This window comes from Caloenas nicobarica, chromosome 1 (assembly GCF_036013445.1).
Source record: "Caloenas nicobarica isolate bCalNic1 chromosome 1, bCalNic1.hap1, whole genome shotgun sequence".
Lineage (NCBI taxonomy): Eukaryota > Metazoa > Chordata > Aves > Columbiformes > Columbidae > Caloenas > Caloenas nicobarica.
The window spans coordinates 150,162,170-150,186,311 of record NC_088245.1 but is presented as its reverse complement, the minus strand read 5'-3'; the positions used below and the strand labels follow the sequence as shown (position 1 = coordinate 150,186,311).

The 24,142-nt window shown below is 40.9% G+C and overlaps 2 protein-coding genes across 2 annotated transcripts in view; one reads left to right on the top strand and one right to left on the bottom strand.

Moving 5' to 3' along the window:
- The window catches only part of ST6GAL2 (ST6 beta-galactoside alpha-2,6-sialyltransferase 2), a 47,404-nt gene extending 24,244 nt beyond the window's left edge, over nucleotides 1-23,160 (top strand). Inside the window, exons 3-7 of the mRNA XM_065649708.1 lie at nucleotides 845-1,847; nucleotides 6,105-6,202; nucleotides 9,428-9,529; nucleotides 10,621-10,795; nucleotides 22,835-23,160. Coding sequence (XP_065505780.1) covers nucleotides 845-1,847; nucleotides 6,105-6,202; nucleotides 9,428-9,529; nucleotides 10,621-10,795; nucleotides 22,835-23,103 — 1,647 coding nt within the window. The 3' untranslated portion in view covers nucleotides 23,104-23,160. The remainder of the gene's footprint in view (nucleotides 1-844; nucleotides 1,848-6,104; nucleotides 6,203-9,427; nucleotides 9,530-10,620; nucleotides 10,796-22,834) is intronic.
- LOC135997220 (pinopsin-like) overlaps nucleotides 20,247-24,142 on the bottom strand; it is an 81,710-nt gene continuing 77,814 nt past the window's right edge. Inside the window, exon 4 of the mRNA XM_065649720.1 lies at nucleotides 20,247-20,474. Within this exon, the coding sequence (XP_065505792.1) occupies nucleotides 20,247-20,474 (228 nt within the window). The remainder of the gene's footprint in view (nucleotides 20,475-24,142) is intronic.

Below are 24,142 nucleotides of genomic sequence, written 5' to 3'. Positions count from 1 at the left end.
ATTTCCAAGTCTAGGTCTGACATCTCCTCCTGCTTCCCCTTTATGTAAATAATCTCCGTCATTATCCCAGAGGCATGTGTTTACTTAGTTGTGCCAGCCATCCCCCTTTTTGGAAAATGCAAACGCCTCACGCCTTGACATACAGAACTCCGTGCCACCTCAGTGTGTGTGCCGCATCCGTAGCAGAGGTGCAACAGTCACTCTCTTATTCGGGTCTGATCCTGGGCTGTGCTCCCCAGCAAATGATGTGGCCCACTGTTGCTGTGCCAGTTCATACCAGCTGAGGAAAAGTCTCCCTCCAACTTGCGATGTGATGCTCTCCCCGGCTCCCCCTTGATGGTACCCACAGAGCACCATCCTTTCAGGGCCATGGGCAGAGGAGGGCTGGCCAGCTGAGAGTTGTGCTCCCTGCCTGGTCCATTTGGGGACAGGCTTGCTCGCAGTCCCACTGCATAAGGACTTTCCATGGCAGAAGAGAAGACAGCTCATATTGTCCCCACTGTGCATACAGCCAGGCATGGGTTTTGCTTTTGTTCCTCTTACTGCTACACTCAGTATAGCAGAAGCAGGCAGGCACATGATCTCCCTGAAGGCAGGATCCCAGTGTTACTGTAGAAACTGGCCACCAGCTTCTTTTGTAGCTAGCAGCTGTCACTGTGTGGTTACAGCCAAAGCATGTCACTCCTACAGTGTCTGCAGGCTCTGGAGTTTGTTTCTGCTTCTGAATCCTCTGCTCTACAGCTTGGAGATTAATTCTGCACCATCTATCAAAGTGTGTTAAAATATTTCTGAATTGTATCTATTTTTAGAACCATTTTTGATTAATATTTGATATTCTTTCCAGGTTTCATTTTCCTTCACCAATACTTCAAGGCACAGAGGAGCTGGTAAAGGCATTGCCATGAAACCTAACTTGAAGCAATGGAAACAACTCATGCTGTTTGGGATCTTTGCATGGGGTCTGCTTTTTCTGGTGATTTTCATCTATTTTACAGATAGCAACACTGCTGAACCAGTTCCTAGTTCCTTTTCTTACATTGAAACTAAGAGGCTTCTGCCCCTTCAGGGCAAGCAGAGAGTCATCATGGGAGCCATACATGATCCATCATTCTCTGAAACCATTGATGGGAATGAGGTGCTTCTTAATGAAGATCTCTTAGGTACATTTAAATCGGGGACTGGAAGTATTAAGAAATGGACTGATTTGGAAGATGCCTTTATAAATGAAGATGAGTTCTTTCCATCCCAGATAGGAAGAAAATCCAAAAGTGCTTTCTACCAAGTGAATGATGATTATTTATTTGCTGCTGGTCAGCCTCGCCCGCACAACCACCTGCAAGAGATAGCAAAATTCATCTCAGCTGATGAGGATAATCCAAAAGTAAATATTTTACAGAACAACTGGAGCCATCAGAGACGAATGAAGAGAAGGAGCACAAAGCACAGGAGAAGCCAGATGCTTGATGAATCCGATGACTGGGATGGGTTATATTCCACAATGTCGAAATCCTTTCTTTACAAGCTTTGGAAAGGGGATGTCTCTTCCAAGATGTTAAACCCTCGACTGCAGAAGGCGATGAAAGATTATTTGAGCACCAATAAGCATGGGGTGCGGTTCAAGGGGAAACGAAACTCCAAATTAACAGGAGACCAGCTATTCTGCGAGCTAAAAGAAAGGGTGAATGTGAAAACAATAGATGGCAAGGAAGCTCCTTTCTCCACTCTTGGATGGGAAAAGCACGTTCCCCAAATTCCACTGGGCAAATTGTATACACATGGCTTTGGGAGCTGTGCTGTCGTTATGTCTGCTGGTGCAATACTGAATTCCTCTCTAGGGGATGAAATAGGTGGGTGAAATGTATCTATTCGTGTGTATGTATATATATGTGTATGTGTTCATGTTAGTATTTCAAAAGGTTCATTCTTCTCAAGCATAGGTCTGTAAAGCCTGGTTGTTCTCTCTCACCAGCATTACATGAGTGTGAGCTTATCGACTTCAGTGAGGCTGTTCTATTTCAGGACAGTGTAACTGAAAGGAAAATCAGGCCCGAAGTCATAATTTGATTTAAAGAAAACAGTGATGCCTTCTTATCGTATTACAGCTTGTTGTATAAAGGAGGCACTGGTTTCATCAGATCTGCCGTATTTGACATTTTGCTGCAGTGTGTGTTTATTTCTTCAGCAGATTAGAGCCATGTTCTGGTTTTATTTTGCATAGCTGTGTTATACCTGTCTATGTTTTGCAGTGGCTCATAGAGAAACTGCTTGTGGTGTTGTTATCCCAGACTGAACTTTGCCTCCATGCCAAGTAGACCATCCTTTTCATCTTCTGCATGTTTGGAGTTGACAGACGTATAGAATTCAGACCCTTGAGCAGCCTCATGCACTGAGGTCAAGTCCCTTGACCTCTTTTCTGAAACTGAATTTTAATGAGTTCAAGTGTCTCCTCCCATTGATTTTTCCATTGCTGCACTGAGTCAGTGAGGTTACACGTGTGCTGAGATGTCAACATCACACAGAATTCCCTACTTCAAGGTGGGAGTTTTGTAGTTGCTATTCAGAAAAGGATTGTGGAGCCATAGAATGAATCTAGGTCAGTTTTATTTTTTCCTTTCAAAAATAAGTACTACCACTCGTATTAACACCTCAGTAGCTCTTCATTTTAGGAGCACATGTGCAGTATGCTGCGAGCGCTGAAAGAAGGATGAAATGTATGTCTCAAGCTTGCTTCTGGAGCAAGAAGAGTTATCTCCTTCAGCTCTCTATAAAAACCTTTTGATGTGTACTCATTAATCCTCTCATCTTCCAGGACTTCACATCGCAATACCTGCTTCATCACACTGTATCATCTTTGACACAGATGGATTTCCTTTAAATCTCTAGGCTATATTAGAGCTGCTGTCATTATCAAACTACTCTAATAGGCTTCCAGCATAGCACGGATGCCCAGCTGGCCTGTGGCTAAAATCACACCAGGGTAACCCCCAATTTCACAGGAAGCCCCACTGATTCAGAAGTCGTTGTTACACCCTTCCTCGGTGTGTTATCCTTGACTGAAACAAAATCATTTTCTCTCAGTGTTCCCAAGTACACCCAGTTTACGCTGATATAGATTGGTGCTGTACTGGAGAATCCATAGTACACCGTGACATATATTTATATATTACAGCATGCATCATGATGGTTTTGCACACTCAGGCGGAGCCCAGTTGTGGACTTTGGTGCTTGACATGGTACCTGGGGCCTGTATGCTCCTGTGTGCACCCTTTCCCTCGGGAACACTCTGGGCACAGAAAGATTATGCCATTCTCTGAGGAAGAGCTTTTGATTTAATTGGGAAATTGTCATCTGATGCCACCAAAAGGGAGGAGATGCTATTTGGTAAGGCCTACAATGAAGTTTCAGATCTCTTCCTACCTGTTGTACAGGAAAGCGTGTGGCGCAGCAGGAGTCACAGAAGATTTTTTTCTAAGTATCTTCCAGGCCATGGGCAGGTATTTGTGACTGAGCAGAGAATTTGGCCCAGAACTGGGGCAGGGGGCAACTGAGTGCTTACAGCCATCCCAGAGGGACATGGTGCAAGCCTGTGGGTCTTAGTGGTCACTGCAGCTCCTGGGAAGTGCTAATACACTGGAGACATCGTGCCAGCATTTCCTACTTAAAATGGAAAATGGGAGCTCCAGCATATGTTTCTATTATTATTCCCATGCAGAAGAAGTTACGCTTCCCCTGCAGAATCCAGATCGTATGTGTTACAGCTGAGCTCTTGGCTGTGCCTTTCCACCTCCCCTCTATAGTCCTTGAGAAACTGATGAGAGTCTGACTGGGAAGAGAAAGATTGGACTGTTCAAGATGCTCTTTTTCCATGTGCATGTACAGCTGTAGAGAAAGACCGTCTTCTCCCAGAGCTGGCACCAGGGCTACCAGCTCTGCATTGAAAATGCGAGAAAACCTGCCAGTTTGGAGGCACCAAAAATGAGCAAAACCAACATCATTAGGGAGTGGGGAAAAATACCCCATGCGCAAGTTCTGGTTTTTTGGCCGTGGGGTGGACAAGCCTTGGTTGATGAAGTTGCTGCAGGCAAAAGGCTTTTACTATTTATCCTCCCAAGAGAAAAAAATAGGGCTTAAGAAGGCAGCACAAAGAGGACCTTTCTCTTCACAGGCCTTTAGCTCCCTCTTCCGTGTTCCTATTAGAAACGCATGCAGAAATATTAATGAGTTTTCTGTCTTTTGCCCTCCTCTTCCCTGCCCACCACCCTGCCTCCCGTTGTTTTTGAATGAAACTAGGTATGGAAATACTGTGCCAATAGAGCAAACATTCCCATCGTGATCATGCTATTTCATGGGACACACAATTATTTTGGCATCATCAGGAAGTAACAGAGATCAGTGATAAAACCTCAAACTTTTTATATCTTTGAAATGGTTGTCTTCAAATACTTAATAAGATAAAAATCAGTTAACTTTAAAACATCTATTATCAATGTTAGGCTGTGTCCTGATCATATATTTTATGATGAAGTAAGGTTTCTGCTCTTGATATGAAGAACCAGCATGGATAATGTTGGAAATGCAGGACACTCTCCATTAGGTTGTGAACCATACAATTCCCATTTCTCAACACGATTCCCAGTTCTCATTTAACAAATTGTCAAAAAGTTGTCGAATGTGGGTCCAAATTTATGTTCTTAAATTCAGAAGCAGGTTTCAAATATGAAGGACCTTTGTTTTCCTTATCCTTCTCCAAAAATGGGGAGTACCTGCAGCTTCTATTGACTTCATGTCCTCCAGCTCCTGTGCAGTCAAGATGCTTATGTTTAGGCCAATGAAGGCTAGGTGTTGAGACTGAGGTTGTCCATACATAGGGTTGCAGAAGAAAGTCTTCACTCCTTAGCTCCTGAGAAGTTTGTCTTACTGGACATTTGGCAAAAATCTCTTTTCAGACACGTGTTAAAGCAAGCAAGAATGGCTGAGATTGGACTACTGGCTTCATGTCACACAACATGTTCTTGTCTGGAGTACAAAAAGTGTGGAGTAAAGGTGTGAAAGGACAGAAGATCAAAGTTTGATAGGATCAGGCCTGAATTCCATTGAAGCATGTTGGTCATCTTGGAAGCTTCTGCCTCATCCATTTTTGAGCTATAGACAACCACATTTTAAGTGACTAAACAGCGCTATAAACTTCCTATGGGTTAAGGCATTACATACCCATTTTGGCCTGAATCATATTCTCTGCTTCCATCAATAGAAGGGATAAAAGTACACCAAATAGGGAACTATTGGCAGGGACAGTGTGTTTATGGACAATGGTTATAATGTCTTACTCTCCCGCACAACTTTTGGGCTTTGAGATACCCTTAAAAGAAGCACTGTGAGGGTGGTTATGTTTTATCCAGCAGCAGCTTGCTCATAGTGTCTACCCTTGACCCATACTTGACCTATAGCTGCTTTCTATTCTGCATGACTCCGAGGTCAACAGCTCGTCAGGCAACTTTGACAGTTCAGCTCTGTTAGATCTTTGCTACCAAGGGATCCTCGGATTTCTGTGTGTGAGCAGGTTTGTAGACTGACTTCCCTACAGAGGCTTTTTAAGACTTGTACTGACCTTGAGAGTAAGTTCACGGTATGATTAATAAGTTTAGGATAGTCTGAGATTTTCAGGTATTGTAAAATACTGTGGAGCACAAGCTTATAGTTGAGCATTGTTGTTCATTCAAATATGCCATTAGATAGCATTGCAATTAACATGCTTTTGCATGTAGTAATTTGTAAATTTTACAATAGAAATAGTGAGCAATTGTGTGTACTGTGTGTACTAATAACCTTCCCACACTAATTTTATCCAATTAAAAGAACTATTTAAGTACTGCAGGCTAAAGTAATTGATGACACTGAACTTTTTTTCGAGTGGATTTTAATAACATTAATAACGTGTGGCAGATGCAAGAGGATTTTTGTTAGTGTATGGTAGAATGTTTATCATCCTTAGAATATGAAGATTAGGAGAAATGTGTAAGTTTTATGTTGGTTTAGGTCATTTGTTTATTTTAGTGTTCTGTATTAATCAGAAAAACAAAATACTCTCTCATTTATGCTCCTAGATTCTCACGATGCTGTTCTAAGATTTAATTCTGCTCCAACACGTGGCTATGAAAAAGATGTTGGAAATAAAACAACCATGCGGATCATTAACTCTCAGGTAAGATCTTCTTTTTGTGAATTCAAGTCAGTGTCACTTATCTACAATATGACATTAAATTAATAACTTCTGAGAAAGTGTTGGGTAATCTGAGAAACAGCTAGTGGTTTAACAGTCATGATGTAGCACAGGTAAAAGTTCTCCGTTACAGCGATGTTCACACTGCTGTCAGTGTAGAGTGATTGCAGTAGTTACTTGATATCCTTGTTTCAAAGAATTAGTTTGTAAAGTTTCTCATGTGTCCTACATCTGTAAAGGTTTCTGTCAGTACAGAAGACCTTCACTACACTGCCTCCGGGGTCTTAACAACGCCCAGGCTGTGGGGATCCCAAAGCTCTTTTATCATATTCTCCAGTTCCTCAATTATTTCCTTGCTGGAAGGTGAAAGAAATGGGAACTGAGTTGTCTTAATATATAACTTCAGGCAAGTCATTGTTGTTGAAAAATTTGGAATGAACTAGTTAAAACTTTCAATGTACACTGGATATTACACAGGAGGTGAGTTTGTTCATATGAATGGAAACAGAAAATGGGATTTTCTGTGTATGGATGTCAACAAATAATTGTGCATTGAGCTATAGTGACACCTTATGGTTAAGAGTAGTTTTTAAATTTAAAAAAAACTCCTGAACTCTGATCTTGGGCCAACCAAGCCTCTTTCCTGTTTACTAAATGCAGCCAAAAATCAACAAGAGATTTACTGTGAAATTTTATGACATCTTGAAACAGTGAGTTTAATTGGTCAACACCAGTAATATGGTTGGTCATGTAGTGTGATCTATACGTATTGATTCTTTCTGAATGAGAACTAAATTCTTATTAATTCATTTTTTCTTCCGCTTCTTTGGGTGACTGCCCATGCAAAGTCCGTCTTGGGTGATGTGCTCTCTGTGTGTATAAGCTCATGTTCTTTGCCACCGCAAAGAGGACAGTTCACACTCATTTTGTAGCTCTTTGTGAGGCTGCAGGACAGACTAGGTCTTTGAAGTTATCTGGGTCAAATATACGCCCTTTCTTTTGCTCAGGGAAAGAGAGCAGAAGTATCTTACTCTCTTACTCTGGATTTAGTGCTGAAATCAAGGTATCAGAGGATATTGATCTTCATTTCATTTTTTTTTTTTCTTTTTTTTGACTCTTCTTTGTTTTACTGTCAGCCCAAACTTCTTGGTTGCTGACCATGCCTGAACTCTTGTGCCTGGCAAGGAGGGTTTTGAAATGTTATTTAGTTGACCAGTCTCACTGGGCTCCCTGTAGGAGGAGAGAAATGCCTTCAGGGAGTGATCTGAGCTCTATTAGCTCTGCAGCAAATTCAGAGAGACTAAATAGATAAATTAGCAGGTCTCGGCTGCTCACAGCAGGCTGGGGTCCTCCTGGCTTCCAGGGATGCTACAGTACACCACTCCCACTGGGGTGGTGATGGAGGGTCCCATGGTCTTCTCTGCTGCGTACTGTGTTGTTTGGTCTCCACAAGGCCTTTCAAGAAAACACAAGACATGGCTGAAATTCAGGCAAGGTCAGCTCACACAGCTTCCTCACAAATGTTCATATTCTCATCACCTTTCTGCTCCTTCGAAGAGGTCAGAAGCCATCTGTGATGCTTTGGCCACCCGCTGAAAAAGTGGCCTTCCCCTCCCTGGGAGAGAAACCTGCACAACGCACTTGATAAAGGTTGCTTTCCCTACCAATACTGAAGATGGGTTACCCATACAGGTTTATCGACCCTCCTTCTCTCCTTGCTGTTGGAAATTCCTGCATTCAGCTGATTAAAAGGCTGCTGTGGCCCTTGTCTTCCTTCATGTTCTCTGCTGTGAAAGCCCAAAGGACATGAAGGAAGCCTGTGCAGCCACAACAGATATCGATATTCCAGAAGAAACTCATCTCATACATATGAATGCAGGCTCACTAAGAGTGGAATTTGTGTGGACAACATCTCCATGGACTCTTGCTTACTGAAAGGCAAGTAAGAGCTCCTTTGTGCGACAACTGTGGAACCGAGCTTTTAAAAGCTTGACCTTTTGGTCTGTTTACTCTGTACTCTCAAAAAAGGAGTTTACGTTCTCAGGAGAAAGCTGCTCTGAGAAATGGAGCTAGGGATGCTAATGGCAGCACAACTAATTCTGTTCTTGTTGTAGAAGGCTGATGGAGAGTCATTAAGCTCAAAGTTTATGGTAGGAAAAATATTGCTATGGCAACAGTATTATTTTTCTGAAGAAAAATATGCATAATCAAATATGGCTCATTGGATCCTAAAGGGAAATGAAAATTAGTATGAATTTATTTGTCTGGAATGTTGATTAGTTTAGCAGCTGGAGCCAAATTCATGCTGTTTCAACCAATGCTGAAGTCATTCAGCTCAATCCTGCCTGCCATTGGATGCACCAGGGATCAGAGTGATCTGGTTAGACTTAGAGGGTCTGGGAAAGGATAAGCCAGCAGGAGTGAAAAGGAAACTTCCAGTGGGGCAGGACGATCAGGCAGAGGACCAGGAGAGGGTAGGGAGTAAAATGAGAGCAGTATATCAGAGCAATATGAGTTACTTCAAAAATAGCCCTATTGCGTGCCTGTGTTTTTCAGGTATGACGACTTTTACAGTCAGGGTCTAATTTGCCTTTTTGGAGTTACTTGAAATGAAATTGTCTTGGTGTTGAAATGAGAAAGCAACCAAAAGGAGGGACAGAGGACAGAAAACAAACAAACAAACAAACACAAAACCCACAAAACGCAAACAAAAAAACACTGACAAAACAAAACCAAAGCAAAGCAAACCAACCAACCAACCAAAAAAAGACCAAAAAGAACACAACAAAAAAACCCCCACATTATACTTGGGGGCTGTAGCCTTTCAAAGAAGTCTGCTCTGCCTCCAAACAGAGGGTCCTCTGGGCAGTCTGAAATACCGTAGCTTTTGTTTGCATGTTCCAGAATACACAGTAGTGTTGATATACAATTATGCAGCATCTCAAGTGGTCTTATGGTCTCATCATATCCCTCACAGATGGAGAGTAACTCAGCATACTGCTACTTCAAACTGTCATGAGTGCTGTTTATGGCTAAGCTCCTTTTTATATATTTTTTTAGCAAAACAAGATGCTTAAAATCAACCAGAATTAAAGTAGAACAAACAGCAGTGTGGGGAGGACTGTTCATTTTAGAGGAGGATTTTGCCGTTTTTCTGGATCCCACTTGCTTTTAACACGGTGCAATTCTTTGCGTCTGTGTTTACAGATTCTCACCAACCCAAACCACCACTTCGTCGACAGCTCCTTGTACAAAGATGTTATCTTAGTAGCCTGGGATCCTGCCCCCTACTCTGCAAATCTGAATGTGGTAAGATGTCTGCTTGGACCTTTCTTCCTAATCAGTCTGAAAGCACTGGAGAAAATGAATGTATTTAGTACTGCAGTCTCCTGGTTCTCAGTTGTCACAAGAACCCTGAAGTCTGCTATTTCTGCATGAGTTGGTCAAAATTGGTTTATTGGTCAAAAGCTTTTTAGCAGCCAGCACTTGTGCTGAAATGGACTGCTCCGAGATGCTAGGATAGATGGATGGTGGAGGTTTTTTGATAAAATGTTGCTGTTTTCACATAACAGTGAGTTTTCTGTGCATTTGCCAAGGAGAGAATGTCACTAGATTTCAGAAGGAGGTTTTATCAGGGGAGGTGAAGAATTACATCCATTTTTCCCACCTTGCCCTGCGCCTTCCCAGACAAAATACAACACCCTAATGAAAATCTCTCTTGGCGCCTTCCCCATTTCTCGGGCCTCCTCCTCACCAATCTTCCCTTTGTGTCCACTCCCCCACAGCCATCTGTGCCCCACCGCCCGCCCCCTCGCTGAGAGCAGCAGACGTCCATCTGGTTGTCACTGGAGGAGGCTCTGCTTTGGCTGGTGCTGCAGCGCCAGTGGACCAGCTGATCTGATGGTTCTTGGCAAGGGGAGCTGGGAGCTGAGCAAGGCTGCAAAGCAGAAAGTTAAACCTTCATCTGCTGAACTCCCTTAGCAACAGATGCCAGAGGCTGCCTGTCTCCTACGCAGGCTGCCGTCAGCCTCCTTCATGTGCTGCTGGTGCTGCCAGCAAGGATGGGGACACTTCCAGAGAAAGGTTCACCCTCTCACCCGGGTCTTGTGTCAAGGCTCTTTGAACCCCTTGTTTAATGTGGGCCTGTGAGTGGGAGATGAGGTTGGCTCGTTCTCCTGCAGTGAGTTGCTTATTGGGAGTCTCCGTATGAAGAGAAGAACCAGAATAGCCAGAGTGAGGACTGGCTTTCTAGGAGGAGCATCCACCAGTGCAGGCTGCTTTGCTGCCTTTGCTTTTTGTTTTGAGGAACCCAAATTTAACTAGATCACATTATTTCGCATGTACTGTTCAAAACATTGGATACCATAAGATTATAAAAATGGTTACTTTTTTCCTCCCAGTGGTATAAGAAGCCAGACTACAATCTGTTCACTCCCTACGTACAGCATCGCAGGAAGAATCCAAACCAACCGTTTTACATTCTCCATCCAAAGTTTATATGGCAGCTCTGGGACATCATTCAAGAGAACACTAAAGAGAAAATACAGCCCAACCCTCCTTCTTCAGGTTTTATTGGTAGGTGTATCAAAGAGGGGCCCAGTAGACATGTTAGATTAAAAAAAATAAACAATTGTAAATGTGTACACGGCATGAGGAGCAAGTCCATATACATGTACTGTTTGTTTGTAGTGCTCTGTACAGAAACAATGACTAGCTAAAACACACAGCATGAGACCTATGAAATAGTTGGGTGAATTTACTATTTTGCTTTCTTGCCCTTCACATCCATAATATGCATACCAGATTTATCAAACACACATACATCTGTGAGACATTTTTATTTTCCCATATCAATTTATCTGTTGAGAACCTACTTGATTCTGAAGCTCTTTTATGGGATCATAGAGCAGAGATGCATCAGACAAGGGAAGGCGTATGGCAGATCATACAGAGAGGATGAAATCACTGATGTGGTCTGACAGGCCAAGCTGTATTTCCTACATGGGTCAAGGAATGGGATTTCCCATGCCCTGTCACAGCTTCCAGTGCTCAGTTTGAAAGTGCCCAAAGCATCTTCCTTCTTTTTACACTTGAATGAATAGAGTTTCACTATATTTTTTGGTCGTTAGTATTTCTTTGGTGGTAATTTGGCATTGTGCCCACACTTCATACAACGTAATGACTTCTCTGATGCATGGCAGATCCTGATTGTGAATGTCTACAGCAGAGTCAGGGTCTTCCTTGCTCATGCTTCTAGAGACACAGAGAGCAACAGAGCTCCAAATACTGTCTTTTACTTTGGAAACACCATCCTTTCCTCCTCGACATTGTCACATTGGTCTACATATTTTCTGTAGGCAGAAAATGCTCATATTGTTCTTTTTATGAGAATCTGAAAGTGGAGATAACCAAGATTGCACCTGACATGGGAAAGCCAGTTCTGAGCATTTATCTTGGGCTCTGTATACAGCAGTGGCATCCCATTATATTGTGGAGCCCACCAAAGCCCTTAGGGAGGGTGCTGAGGCTCTCAGAGGGATGACATAAAGGTGTCTGGGAGATGCCTGTCTATGACCTCAGCAAGATGTGCTTACCTGGAGCCTGAGTGGAAAGACGAGGAGGACTTGTGTGTAGGTGGAGGATGGCTTGGCGCTGGTTACTTCTCGAAGTGAGATTTTCGGAACCTGCTTGTAAAAATTCAGGAGGAGAAGCCTGCTCGTGTGGAATGATCTCACCAGCAGTATTCACATTTTGTTGATAAAAATAGGTTAACAGCTGCTGATCATAAGAATAGTGAAGAGGATCATTGTGCTGTCAATCTGTACTTCCACCATATAAGAGAAACATTTCAAAAGCTTTCTTTGAAGAAGTGAAGTTAATTTCACTATAAGAATAGAACAGTAATCTTCAACCCCAAATCTAAATGTTCCTGACAAACAATATCCTTCAAGCAGAGAAAGCTTTGAAAATATTAATCATTAAACAAGCAAAAACATTAACAACAAAAGCTTTATAGATAAATATACTTTCTATGTACAGATGCAAATTTGGCTCCTTCACCTCTAGTGGGAATTTTATTTATATTGTTATTTTCTAAAAAAAGATGCTTAGAGATTTTGGTAATGCTATTATCAGCTTTTTTAAAAAAAGGCAGTAAGACAAGCTTACTGGGAGTCATATCCACCTCATTTGATAACTAACTACTGTTCTTATAGATGCATTTTAAATATTTTAATAGGGAGAGGCTTTCTATTTTAGTAACCTGATTGAATGGGTGTCCATGCATTGCACATGTAACATAATACAAACTGGAACACAGCACAGAAACAGCAGCTGTGTATTGTCAAAGCTGGACGAAAAGGGCAAGATAAAGCATAAAATACATAATGCAGCTTGACAGAAGTCTGAAAAGTCATGTTGGTCTTCAAATCAGGTATCTCTCAACAACTTAGGCAACACATATCCAGTTGGAACTGAATCTGGCAGACACAACTGAGTGCACCTGAATGAAAGGCAGATTCTGAATGTTGAGCTGATTCCTAGAAAATCTACAAAATTATTTCCTATAAAATTAATAGAAAAAATGTGTAAATGATGACCATCATAAAATGTGAGCATCTTAATTGCAGGAAGATATGGGAAAATGGTTTATTAAATGGCCACACTGCTAATACCATTGTTCTGAAAACAGCTATATGAAGGAAGATAAGTTGTTGTTAAATAGAGGATTTGAATTTTCACAGGCAGAGGGACCTGTATCCCTGAATCTAAGCTTTTAAAGCATGGACCGTAGTGATTCTAGTCACTTTATTAGAATAACTTACTGTAGGTCTGTGTGCAATGCTCTGCAATTAGACCGTATACAGGCTCTGCACAAGGATCTGGTTTGTCCATATTTACACCAGCAGAAAGTCAGGCAGCTCTCTGTGACGTGCAGTTACTTGTGGAGGAAGAGCAGCAGTTCCTGACATCGCTGCTGCCAGTAATATTGAAAAGGTAAAAAAAAATGGTTCTGGATCAAGTGAAGCACTTCCATTTCGAGCTTCTTTAGCCTCAGTTTACAAAATTGGACAAACATATAAATTAAAACATGGAAACATTAGGCTGTTTCTTTTCAGGAATGTCAGGAATGTTTAAGGGTGATCTTAGACTGTTTCTTCAGTATTTACATTTTTCACCTGGCAATTGTATCTATTTCTACCATTTAGTGCTATTTATAAGAACCTGAGTCTTCCCAAAGGGAGAATACTTGGTGGAATGTGTTCTCACTGTGTTCTTCTGCAGCAGTGAGTCACCATCCCTCAGCCATGATTGATGTCAGGGGAATCTTTTAGCATTGTTAATAGCTGTATCAAAGTACTTAAGTCACAATATTATTAAGTATCTTGGAAAAGAGGCCAGTGGGTCATTTGTGTGGAAGATGGAGTCTCTTGCATACTGTGACTTTAGGGGAATGAGTGAGAAGAGGTAGAAACTTTTTTTCCCTGGCTTCTCCACCACTTGGGAGCTAGGCAGAAGAACATTTTTTGTCCTTCCTTTGGGGTATGGGATGCCCTATCTCAGCATAACTCTTTTCTGGAGTCACTGGTTCCCCAAAACCCTACATACAACACCCCAACAGCGTGCCCTGGCAGCCAAGAGGGCCACCCGTGTCCTGGGTGCATCCAGCCCAGCATGGCCAGCCGGGCAGGGAGGGGATTGTCCCGCTCTGCTCTGCACTGGTGCGGCCTCACCTGGAGCACCGTGTGCAGTTCTGGGCAACACAGGATAAAAAAGGGGCAGGCACTGATCTCTTCTCTCTGGCGACCAATGGCAGAACCCAAGGGGATGGCAGGAAGACGTGCCAGGGGAGGTTTAGGTTGGACGTTAGGAAAAGGTTCTTCCCCCAGAGGGTGCTGGACACTGGAACAGGCTCCCCAGGGAGGTGTCACGGCCCCAAGCCTGACAGTGTTCAAGCAGAGACTGGACAAGCCCTCAGACACATGGTGTGACCTGTGGGGTTGTCCTGTGCAGGGACAGGAGTTGGGCTCGATGATCCTTGTGGGTCCCTTCTAACTCAGGACATTCAATGATTCTATGATACATTAGCTCTGTGCTGGCACGTTGCTGAGCAGAGGCAACAGCACTGCAATAGCTGTTGGTTGGGGTGAGGGAAGCAGAGCGTGTGTCCCAAATACAGACGAAGGGAAAGGATGGGGAGAGAAGTGTAACAGAGCAGGACTGGTTGTGCTTTACAGGTTACGTTCAAAATAAGTCACAAGTCTAGAGTTCTTTAGTAATATCACATTTTGTGTACATACACTTACTGGTTTAAGCCTTTAAAATATGTCACTGCTTCCAGCCACTTCTAAAATAGTAACATACAACACACATACATTACAGAGGTCTAAAACCAAGTGAGGTTAATATTACCCAACATAGATCAGCTTCCACCAAGAACAGAGTTTCTCTACTTCTTTCCATCAGGTTCTAACCTGTAGATATTTTTGTCTTTGGTTTTCTTCTAAACAGGATGTCAGCTTGTGGGACCTCATCCATCACCGGTGCCAGACTTAACAGTGTGACATGCAGACCCACATCTGACCATAAGTCTTTTCTGATAAATTTGTTATTATTTAAACATTGTTTTCTACCCAATCTAGTGAAAGGTGTAAGTTCAGGACATCATTGAAAGTAGGCTGAACTAATTGCTGTCAAATTGCATCCTGTTTGTTAGGTGTTACTTCTGGCGCTATACCACATCTAGGAAGGATTAAATTGGCACAGACAAGTCATCATTTAGTATGATATTTTCTAGTGGATCCATCTCAAAGTCTATGAATAATAACCGAGAAAACACAGAGTTGTTTTTTCTTTTTTTTCTTGTGGGGAAAGGTTCACCAGGGTAAAATAAACATTTTATTTTAATCTAGGAGTCATATCTTAGCTAATGTAACTCCTCATTATAAATTATTTACTTTTTGTCTCCCTAATCTAATCTAATCCTTAGATGAGCTTTGAGAACCCATTCTTGCCTATTTTTGCATGATTTTTGCAGCTGCCACCTTCATGCTTTTAAACAAAACTCTGCACAGTATTCTCATCATCTTCCATTAGCGTTAGGCAATTGCCATGGTGGCTTATTGCAGTTAAATTTGTTGATTCACATTTGGCTGAAATTTGGGTTTGTTAAATGAGTATTGATATGTTTACATCTCGTCTTGGACTTTGATCTCCTCTATATTTCTCAAAAGTATAAGCATCCAACCACCAAGGCTCGGATTTCAATTCCACTGGCAAATCCTAAATTGACAGTTGAGAAAATGTCGCTGTTATTAGGGACAGATTTGCCCTATCTTTTGGCAGCAGAAATAAGTGTTACCTGTTCGCCTCCTATTGATATATTTTTCACTGTATAGTATGAACTCAGTCTTCCTCCCCTCTTTCTGAACATACCAAAGCTCAGTTTTTAGTAAAGGCTGATAGTGTATAAATCAGCAGTTTCTATTTTTACCGTTGTGCTGTAAGAAAACTGTTGCTATACCCTCCTTGGTAGCCTATGTAAACAACCTAGTTCTAACCTTAACATTTTTGTCATCTGATGACCAAGAGTAAAGCTGCTTCCTTGAGTTTCTCAAAAGCAGCATTCTGTGTGCATGGGATGGTGCATTAGCTTTTGGAAAGTTTGAGGACTTTTTAATAATGTCTAGATTATATACAGACTTTTCAATGAAGATTTTGCTCCTCTCTATTGTTTAATAATTGCATTTGCCATGAATTTCTACTTAACCCTAGTCCATCAGTACACTTTGTTAGTTTACCTCTTCTGAGGTGGTTTTACTTGAAATTCACATTTCTATACCCTTATATGCCCAGCAGCTTTCATCTGTTTTAAAAAGCTAGTTGAAACCTCTGACTGCAGTATTCTCTTTTGGTTTTAGTCCCAAATCAAAATGCGTTCTCTGTAGATTTTTACATTTTAGCTTGGCAGTGTAGGTGGTAGTCTTTGCTAAGTGTTGCAGCTTTTAGCGTAATGCAGGAACCACTGTACACAAAATGATAACTAAGGCCAGATTACTTTATTGTTGGGAGAGAAAGAAAGGCTTGTTTGAGGCTTTACAGTCGACATTACAAATTTAACAGTTATGCGTCATTAATAGTTGATAACATTATTTTAATCCTCATTTGCGTGCATTGAGACAATAGTACAAGCAAGACTATCATTACACTGCAACATTAGCAGATCATTGTATGACTAAGAACTCAAATTTAAAATGGCTTCAGAGAGAATGTTGAATAGAAGAATACAGCTGATCTCCAGCTCTGCTTAGAAAAAATGCATGAACTGAAAGAAACTATTTGAAATATTAAGAGGTTGCCTTTATTACTGTTACTGACTCAGCTGTTTGCCAGCAGTTGGTGAAGGAACAGAATAGTGCTTACTTTTTCCAGCTCAGTTTTATCCAAGTATTATTACACAAATAAATAATACCTCCAAATACATAAGCTTTAAATTCTTATTCTAATAAAAAGCACTCTGAAATTTGAGCATCTCCTACTTCCTGAAATATGGAGATAAAGGTGCAAACTCTTCTCTTACAGAACCCCAAATCACATTAAAAATTCTTTATTATTCTAGTGTATCACCCAAAATTGAATAATACATTTAAAGTTATATTATATTACTGGTCAGCATTTGCCAGTGCACCCTCATATTACAGAATATATTACTGTGATTAATGTACAGCTTTTTGCATTCAGCATTAAGTGATAAATATGTCATTTTCTAAGTCTATTATATAATGCGAGTATCTATACATCAAAGATGACAAGTATTGCACAATTTATTAAGCTTAGGCACAGGGCCATCTGGTGACAATTAAACTCCTATTTGGTTTTCTTGTGGTTAGTATTTGTCATAGTTCATGAACTAAACAAAGGTAAAAGATCTCTTTTCTTTGCAACCGTAGCATTTTTAAAAGCCAGAGCTGCTTTTAGTATATATTCCAAAGAATAACTGAGGCACATTTGGCTCAGTTTCAAGGAGCGACAGATTTTGCTGTGGTACCTGAAATACAATCGAGAGACTATAGAAGTAGACTAACATATAGAAAACTATATGTTATAAATTCTTGATGTTTATTTGTAATGCTTTCAAGTGCACAGATTATCAAACATAAACTTATTAGTGTGTCTAGCTAAATTCTTTTCTGTAACTAAATTTGTGTTCTGTGTGAAATGAGACACATTATGAGTATAATAATTAGATTATGTGTATTTAAATGTTTTCAGCATCTCTTACATTTTGTTAAAATGATGCTGAGTTCTTGCTGAATGTTTGAATTACACTTATTATTCTAAATGCTTTCATACAGCATCTGTTGTATTCAGGTATATTGAACTATATTATTTACTTGTAAACTAGAGAACATTCTTTTTAAATTAGTGTGCTGAACACAAAGCCTAATTTTACTGTACGAAAGATGCATGTTGGAAATTCAGAACCTCTTGAGTCACTAAGATTGCCAAGAACAAATTGAAAAACATTTTCTCCTTTTAATTAGAATCCATAGTATATGTTCATTTGTATAAGCCATCCATGCAAGGAATTTAATCTTAATTTAATTCTGCTTTAAATGTTTTCAGTGCAGATTGTAGAAGCTCAGGAGTTTATTGTGCCAATTGGACTGAGTTTAAACCATACCAAACACTTCCTGACACCATAGATATCAGCCGAATAGGAAAAAAGTAACACATCTTTCTAAGGATTTTGAAATACTAATATGTAATATTTTGAAACACGTAATATTTTATTATCATCTAATATTGTACTTCTATAGAAAACTTGCAGCTTGACTGTTTCTTTGACAGCCACATCATTTCTTTGGTATAATATATTTTAAAATATTTTTAAAATAATATTCTGTGCTCACAATCTTTTTTTTTTGTTCCAATGCATTATTCAGGAACATTACCATTGAACTATAAAACATTCATAAAACACACCTTTGAATGATTTACTATAAAACAACTTTTCTCCACACAGGCAGAATTATTTTGCATTTTTCCATTTTCACAGTTATAATTCAAATGGGATTTTTGAAAATCCAGCAAGAGTATTAGAATTAGATTGGCCTATACAGAAGTACCTTCAGTTGTGATTTTGAATATATGGTTGCACCAATTCATGTTTGTCAAAGCTAAAATCATGCCAGATAACCTGAGTTTTTCCTTATTATGAAATTTATATTGGATATATAAGATCTAAAAGTTTTAAAGCTTAAGCATCAGATCTGGAAGAGAACAGGTCGATGGTCATTTTCACACATGCTGGTTTCAGGTTCATGGCTACAATATTATTTTTGCATGCTTCAGTAAACTTCTGAAAAGGTTCAACAGTTCCATTTCCATCCTTGGAGACAGTACTGGGCTGGACAGGACTCCAGACAACCTGCTCTAACTTCCAAGTTGTCCCTGCTCTGAGGAGACCCTGGTACAGCTCTCTCCAGACCCCTCCACAGATCTCATGGCAACATCATCACTCAGACTGGCAATATTTCTGCTGGTTTGTACTGGAGCTTTATGGGTTCTTGACCAAATCCCCTAGGTACAGTAGTAATACTGCTGGTAGAGTAATTGGATTAATCTAGTTAATCAAGTTTTTACTGAGCTGTTTTAGGGCCCACTGCCCTAACAGAGCCTGGGGAGCTCTGTTGGCAGCCGTGTTTTAGAGACTTAAGGAAAACTAACCAGGCATGGCATTAGAAAGTAAAGAGAATAAACCCTGAATATATCCTAGTACATGGACTGGTGTAAATGTCCTCACGGTTTAAACTGCTGCTGTTCTTTCAAAGACCGTTGATTCCTGAGTTTTGTGAACTTAGTTTTCACTACAACATGAGGGCTGTCCCCTGTAGAGGATGGTTCACATCCTCTAAGGCATGGGACAGAACTGAACCCATTTATTCCCTATTTTAATGAGGACTCCATTCATACAAAGAAAACAGCTTCTTTTAAAAAAGACCTGCTTTTCTTTTTCCCCCTTCCCTTCTGTCTTTAATACAGTGCTATCTCACCTTCTGGTTTTGAATTAAACGCCAGAATCAGATCATTCCAAGGGAGAATTTGGGGGCTGTGACAGCTAAGTGGAGGGACCAACCTTCCTGGGTTCACGTAGATTGAGTGTGCAGTGCTGCATGCCCTGGCATCTCATCCATAGATGTGGCTGGGATGGCAGTGCTGGTTGTACTGCACCGTTGGCCTCTTTGGCTGGGAGTCTGCAGTGGTAGAGGTGCTAAAAGCAGAAAAGGTCTGGCACTGACCACCGTTTTTCCCCAAAGTATGGTTTGGACATTTAAAATGTGCATCAGTTCTGGAAGTCTCAGGAGCACTCCCATTTCCACCAGGACAGATAAGTCTTTGCAGCCCAGGGACACCCGCGTATGTGGTGATCACTACTCATTGTCTTAGCTCATCTTTCAGTTTGTTCACCCTAGACTTGAACACAAAGATGTTCTGTAAATTAGCTGTTACCACTCAGAAACTGGCCTGTCCAGTCACTGTCTTTCCTCCCACAAAACATCATTGTTCAGCATGAGCAAAAACTCGAGTGGACTATCAAAAATTATGGTTATTTATGAGCATCCTAATGTGAAATCCCAAGACATGGACTGGATGGAACAAGGCAGGAAAGGCAAGGAGCTAAACTAGATAGCCCGGCTTGCCTTTTAGATTGATTCTGAAGGACATTGATCCACAGATCACAAAGAATTAAACTCTACCACTTCTAAATGCTCCATTAACTAATTTACAGGAAAGTCAATGATATTGCTTAAAATTTTGTCATTATTGAACCATACCTGCAGTGATGTGCCATCTTTACTGTTATTATGGAAATTATAAGAGAGTCCCAATTTTTGTTCTTGACAGTTTTCTCGTCCCACAAATGGCAACTTCCTTTATTAATTTCAAGGTCAACTGGGTAATGTGGCAGTGAAATGAAACACACTCTGGTTAAGGCTTGTACTTTCCATCAGAGCCAATTTTCCTAAGACATTGGTGGTACAGCTTTCGAAACTGGCTCCAGGCTTGGCTGTGGGTGCAGGAGAGAAGTCATTTTATTGTCTGTTTCTGGATGTGCTTCTTTATTGCACGTGCTTCCACCGTCTTTCCTCTGATTCAGCTGGATGACGGTTACCTTGGAGTGGCAGGTGGGCTCTCCATCGGTGGAGGAAGGAGGTTGGCAGTGGAAAAGCTGGCGAAAGCATTTGTAAAACTGAAACAACAAACAAACAATTCTAGACCTGGTTGCTAGGCAGGCTACAATTCAGAGCATCTCTGTAACAGCTTGGAGGCAAGGAAACGTGGTTTATTAAGCTTGTCCTTCTTGCTCAAATAGGGATTAAATGTGTTTTCACCATGAATCCCTGTTTCTTGCTGGTTAAGACTAAAGTTCGCTTAAATTTGTGGACTTTTCCTTTGAAATTGATATACTTAGCTTTTTGAAGACCATAGACTCTGTAGAGTGTAAAGCTGTAAAACAATCTAAAACATTTTCATAACCTTTCATTTATGATAAAAGAAAATTTAATCACAGAAGTAATTGGTTTTCAGTTACTTCACACATCAGGCAGGGAAAAAAATCATTTTGATAATCTAATGATATACAGCAGGGAGAACATAAGGTTCTTTTCATTAACAAGCCATTGAAATCTCCCTGTTCCCAAACTGCAAACTAAACTTCATAAAATGGTTTTGCTTAATTAACAAACCAAAATAATTTTTAATGTAAGTTCATTTCGCTTGTGAGAGTTACCCAAAACACCTTTGATGCTTTATGATTCCAAAGCTGTTGTACAGAAAAAAACCCCAAGAATTACATCAGTTCTCATTTGTAAGTGCAAAGTGAGCAGAATGATACAGCTGTCTCCTCGGAGAGTTGACAGTCATATTCAATGGATAGACATATGAGTAGTGCAACAAGTGCTTCAAAACATTTTCTATATGTTTTTATTTTTTAAGTCAAATCTTAAAAAAACCCAACCAAACAAAAAAAAAAACAAAACCAAAAAACCAAAACACAACAACAACAAACTGGTGTCCAAGGATCCAAGGCTTGCTTTGTCATTTTCCTTTCACATGGCTATCTGAAACAGAAAAGGCTCCCAAAGCTGTGATTGATGTAAAAGTATTGCAGTTTAGACTGTGCTGTATCTCGTATTAGTCCCTTTGAAAATGTGCAGCCGCAACAGTAAGTTGTCTCTCATTTCAAAGCTATAAAGACCTTCTGTTAGTACAGATTTACAATTGTGCTGTAGAAAAACAAAGTTTACATAAGCTCACGTATCTTCCTCCTGAATCTATCCTGGTCTACTTTTGACCTTGATCATGGGATGAGAATTACAGCATTTTAGGACTGCACCTAAGATCAAAGTGAACCTTAGTCTGTCTTTAAACTGGAAATTAATTTCCATATGGCCTTTCTTAGCTGCTGTTGATGGTGCTGATGATAGTCTGGCATTGATGGGGGTGATACTGGCCCATCTTTCTATTCTTGTTTCTCCTTTTCATTGTGTACAAAAAAGGAAAAGGAAATCAGTCAAATTCTTCATAGCCTTGAAGATCAGCATGTATGTAAATATCGTAGGACACATATCCAGAGATAGAATGGGCATATCTGGACTTTTTTTTATATTTCCTGCACATGGCAGGTCAGAGTTTACACAGAATCACAGAATGGTTGGTGTTGGAAGGGGCGTCTGGAGATCATCTAGACCAACCCACCTGCTAAAGCAGGTTCACCTGGAGCAGATCGCACAGGAATGTGTTCAGGCGAGGTTTGAATGTCTCCAGAGAAGGAGACTCCACAGCCTCTCTGGGCAGCCTGTTCCAGTGCCCTGGCACCCTCAAAGTAAAGAACTTTCTCCTCATATTGAGATGGAACCTCCTGTGCTTCAGTCTGTGCCTGTTGCCACTCATCCTGTCATTGGGCACCACTGAAAAGAGTCTGGTCCCATCCTCTTGACACCCACCCTTGAGATATTTATAAGCATAAATAAGGTTTAGCTGTCGAAGTGGTAGAAGTACCAAGAAGACCTCTTTAGAAACACCAAACAACTGTTCCGTGTGTGTGTGTGTGTTCTGTATTCTGCCAGTGAATGAGAAGACCTGGTCTGTTTTGCTAAATAGCTTCAAGAATTGATAATATACAAGAAAACCAAGAGAAGTGATCAGTTGACTCAAAAAAATTAGCATGCAGCTGCATTAGGTCCCTGATTCCTGTGGGGGATGTTTTGTGGACAGGATGGGGTAAATGAGGCAAGGTGGGGGAGAGCAGTCTTCTCACTCAAGAAGGCTGATGGTGGTATGCAAGCCCTTTATAGGGTTTTTACTCTTTTCTTATGATTGTTGTCCTACCCCGTCGACTCTACAGGGATCACAATCTTTATGTATCAGGACAAGTGAAAGCTGCTCTAATAAAAGGAACCACTGCTTCACTTAATGATTTTACAGAAGTAATACTTAAGGTGTGCAGTGGCAAAGGAAAGCATGGAAGAAAAACAGATTGAATGCAGAGAAATTTCTGTGAGAAAAGCGAAGTTTGGGGTTCACTTTCAGTTTCATTTTCTGCTCCAGGTATCCTCATCATGATGTCCATGTGTAACGAGGTGCACGTGTACGAATACATCCCTTCTGTCCGGCAGACCGACCTGTGTCACTACCATGAACTCTACTACGATGCAGCATGTACCTTAGGGGCCTACCACCCACTGCTCTATGAGAAGCTGCTGGTGCAGAGGATGAACAAAGGTTTGCAGGATGATCTGTATCGGAAGGGGAAAGTCATTTTGCCAGGGTTCAAAGCTGTCAAGTGCCCCAAAAGAAATAATTTCCCACACTTGTAGAAGAGAGTCCTTCAGAAACAATGTGCAATAAGGTACTACTGTCGTACTATAAACAAGAAGAGAATACTTGAAAAATGTATCTTAGACCAATCTAGTCTTGAGTCTATAAATTGTAATTAAGTAGCAGGCATGAGAAATACTTCTTTTCTAAGCCTGAGTATTTATTACTGCTTTGCAAATAGTTAATAAAAAGGCTTAGCTCATGAAAGGTGCAGAGGACATACTTAGGCAGAAATATAATGTATTGTTGTGGGTGTGACTGTCAGAATTTGTCGGTGGTCTCTTATGCCACATATGCTAGACTGTAATTTTTTTTAATGAACTTATTTAACTGTCAAACCTGGCATTGTGAAACAGCCTCTATTGTTCATGTACAGAGTGGCCAGTTGAACAATGCAGCATTTCTCGTGGCTCCATGGGATTTTCACGCTCTATAAGAATGAAGTAATCACTACTCCGAGCTGTGCAGTCATTGACTAGGGCAGACTTTAATTCCCATTCATACACAGGTTCGGTTACAGGCCTCCAACTGTACAGGGGGCCTGATGGTGGCTACGAAATCAGTGCAGATGGAGGTGGCTGTACGCACGGCCAAAACAGTTAAACTACTGGATGTACTTCTGGTGCCAGACCCCTATGCTCACATTGACTGCATAGGGCAAAGGGAAAAGAGAAATGTCTCATTTCTTTAGAGAATAACAAACGTACTCATAACCTATTCAGGTAAAAAAAACCAACAGCTCTCCCTGGGAGGCCTATCGAGAGGGTGTGAGGTGGAAATGATGCCTTCCCCTGGTCTGCACAGATGAAGAAGATCCAGAGAAAGCCAAAGGAGGCTGTGCAGCACTCGCACATCACCCCGAAAGCAAACATAGAGGGAGTTCACCTTTCTGCAGCAAAGACAGTATGCAGGATGACAGACGTCATTTGTTAGGTATTTCATTGGGATCCCAATCAAACTCACTTGTTCACAAGTTACTGCTGTTAAGAGAGTACAGGGAGTTTTCTGACAAAAGAAGAGGATATCAGCATTTTTTAT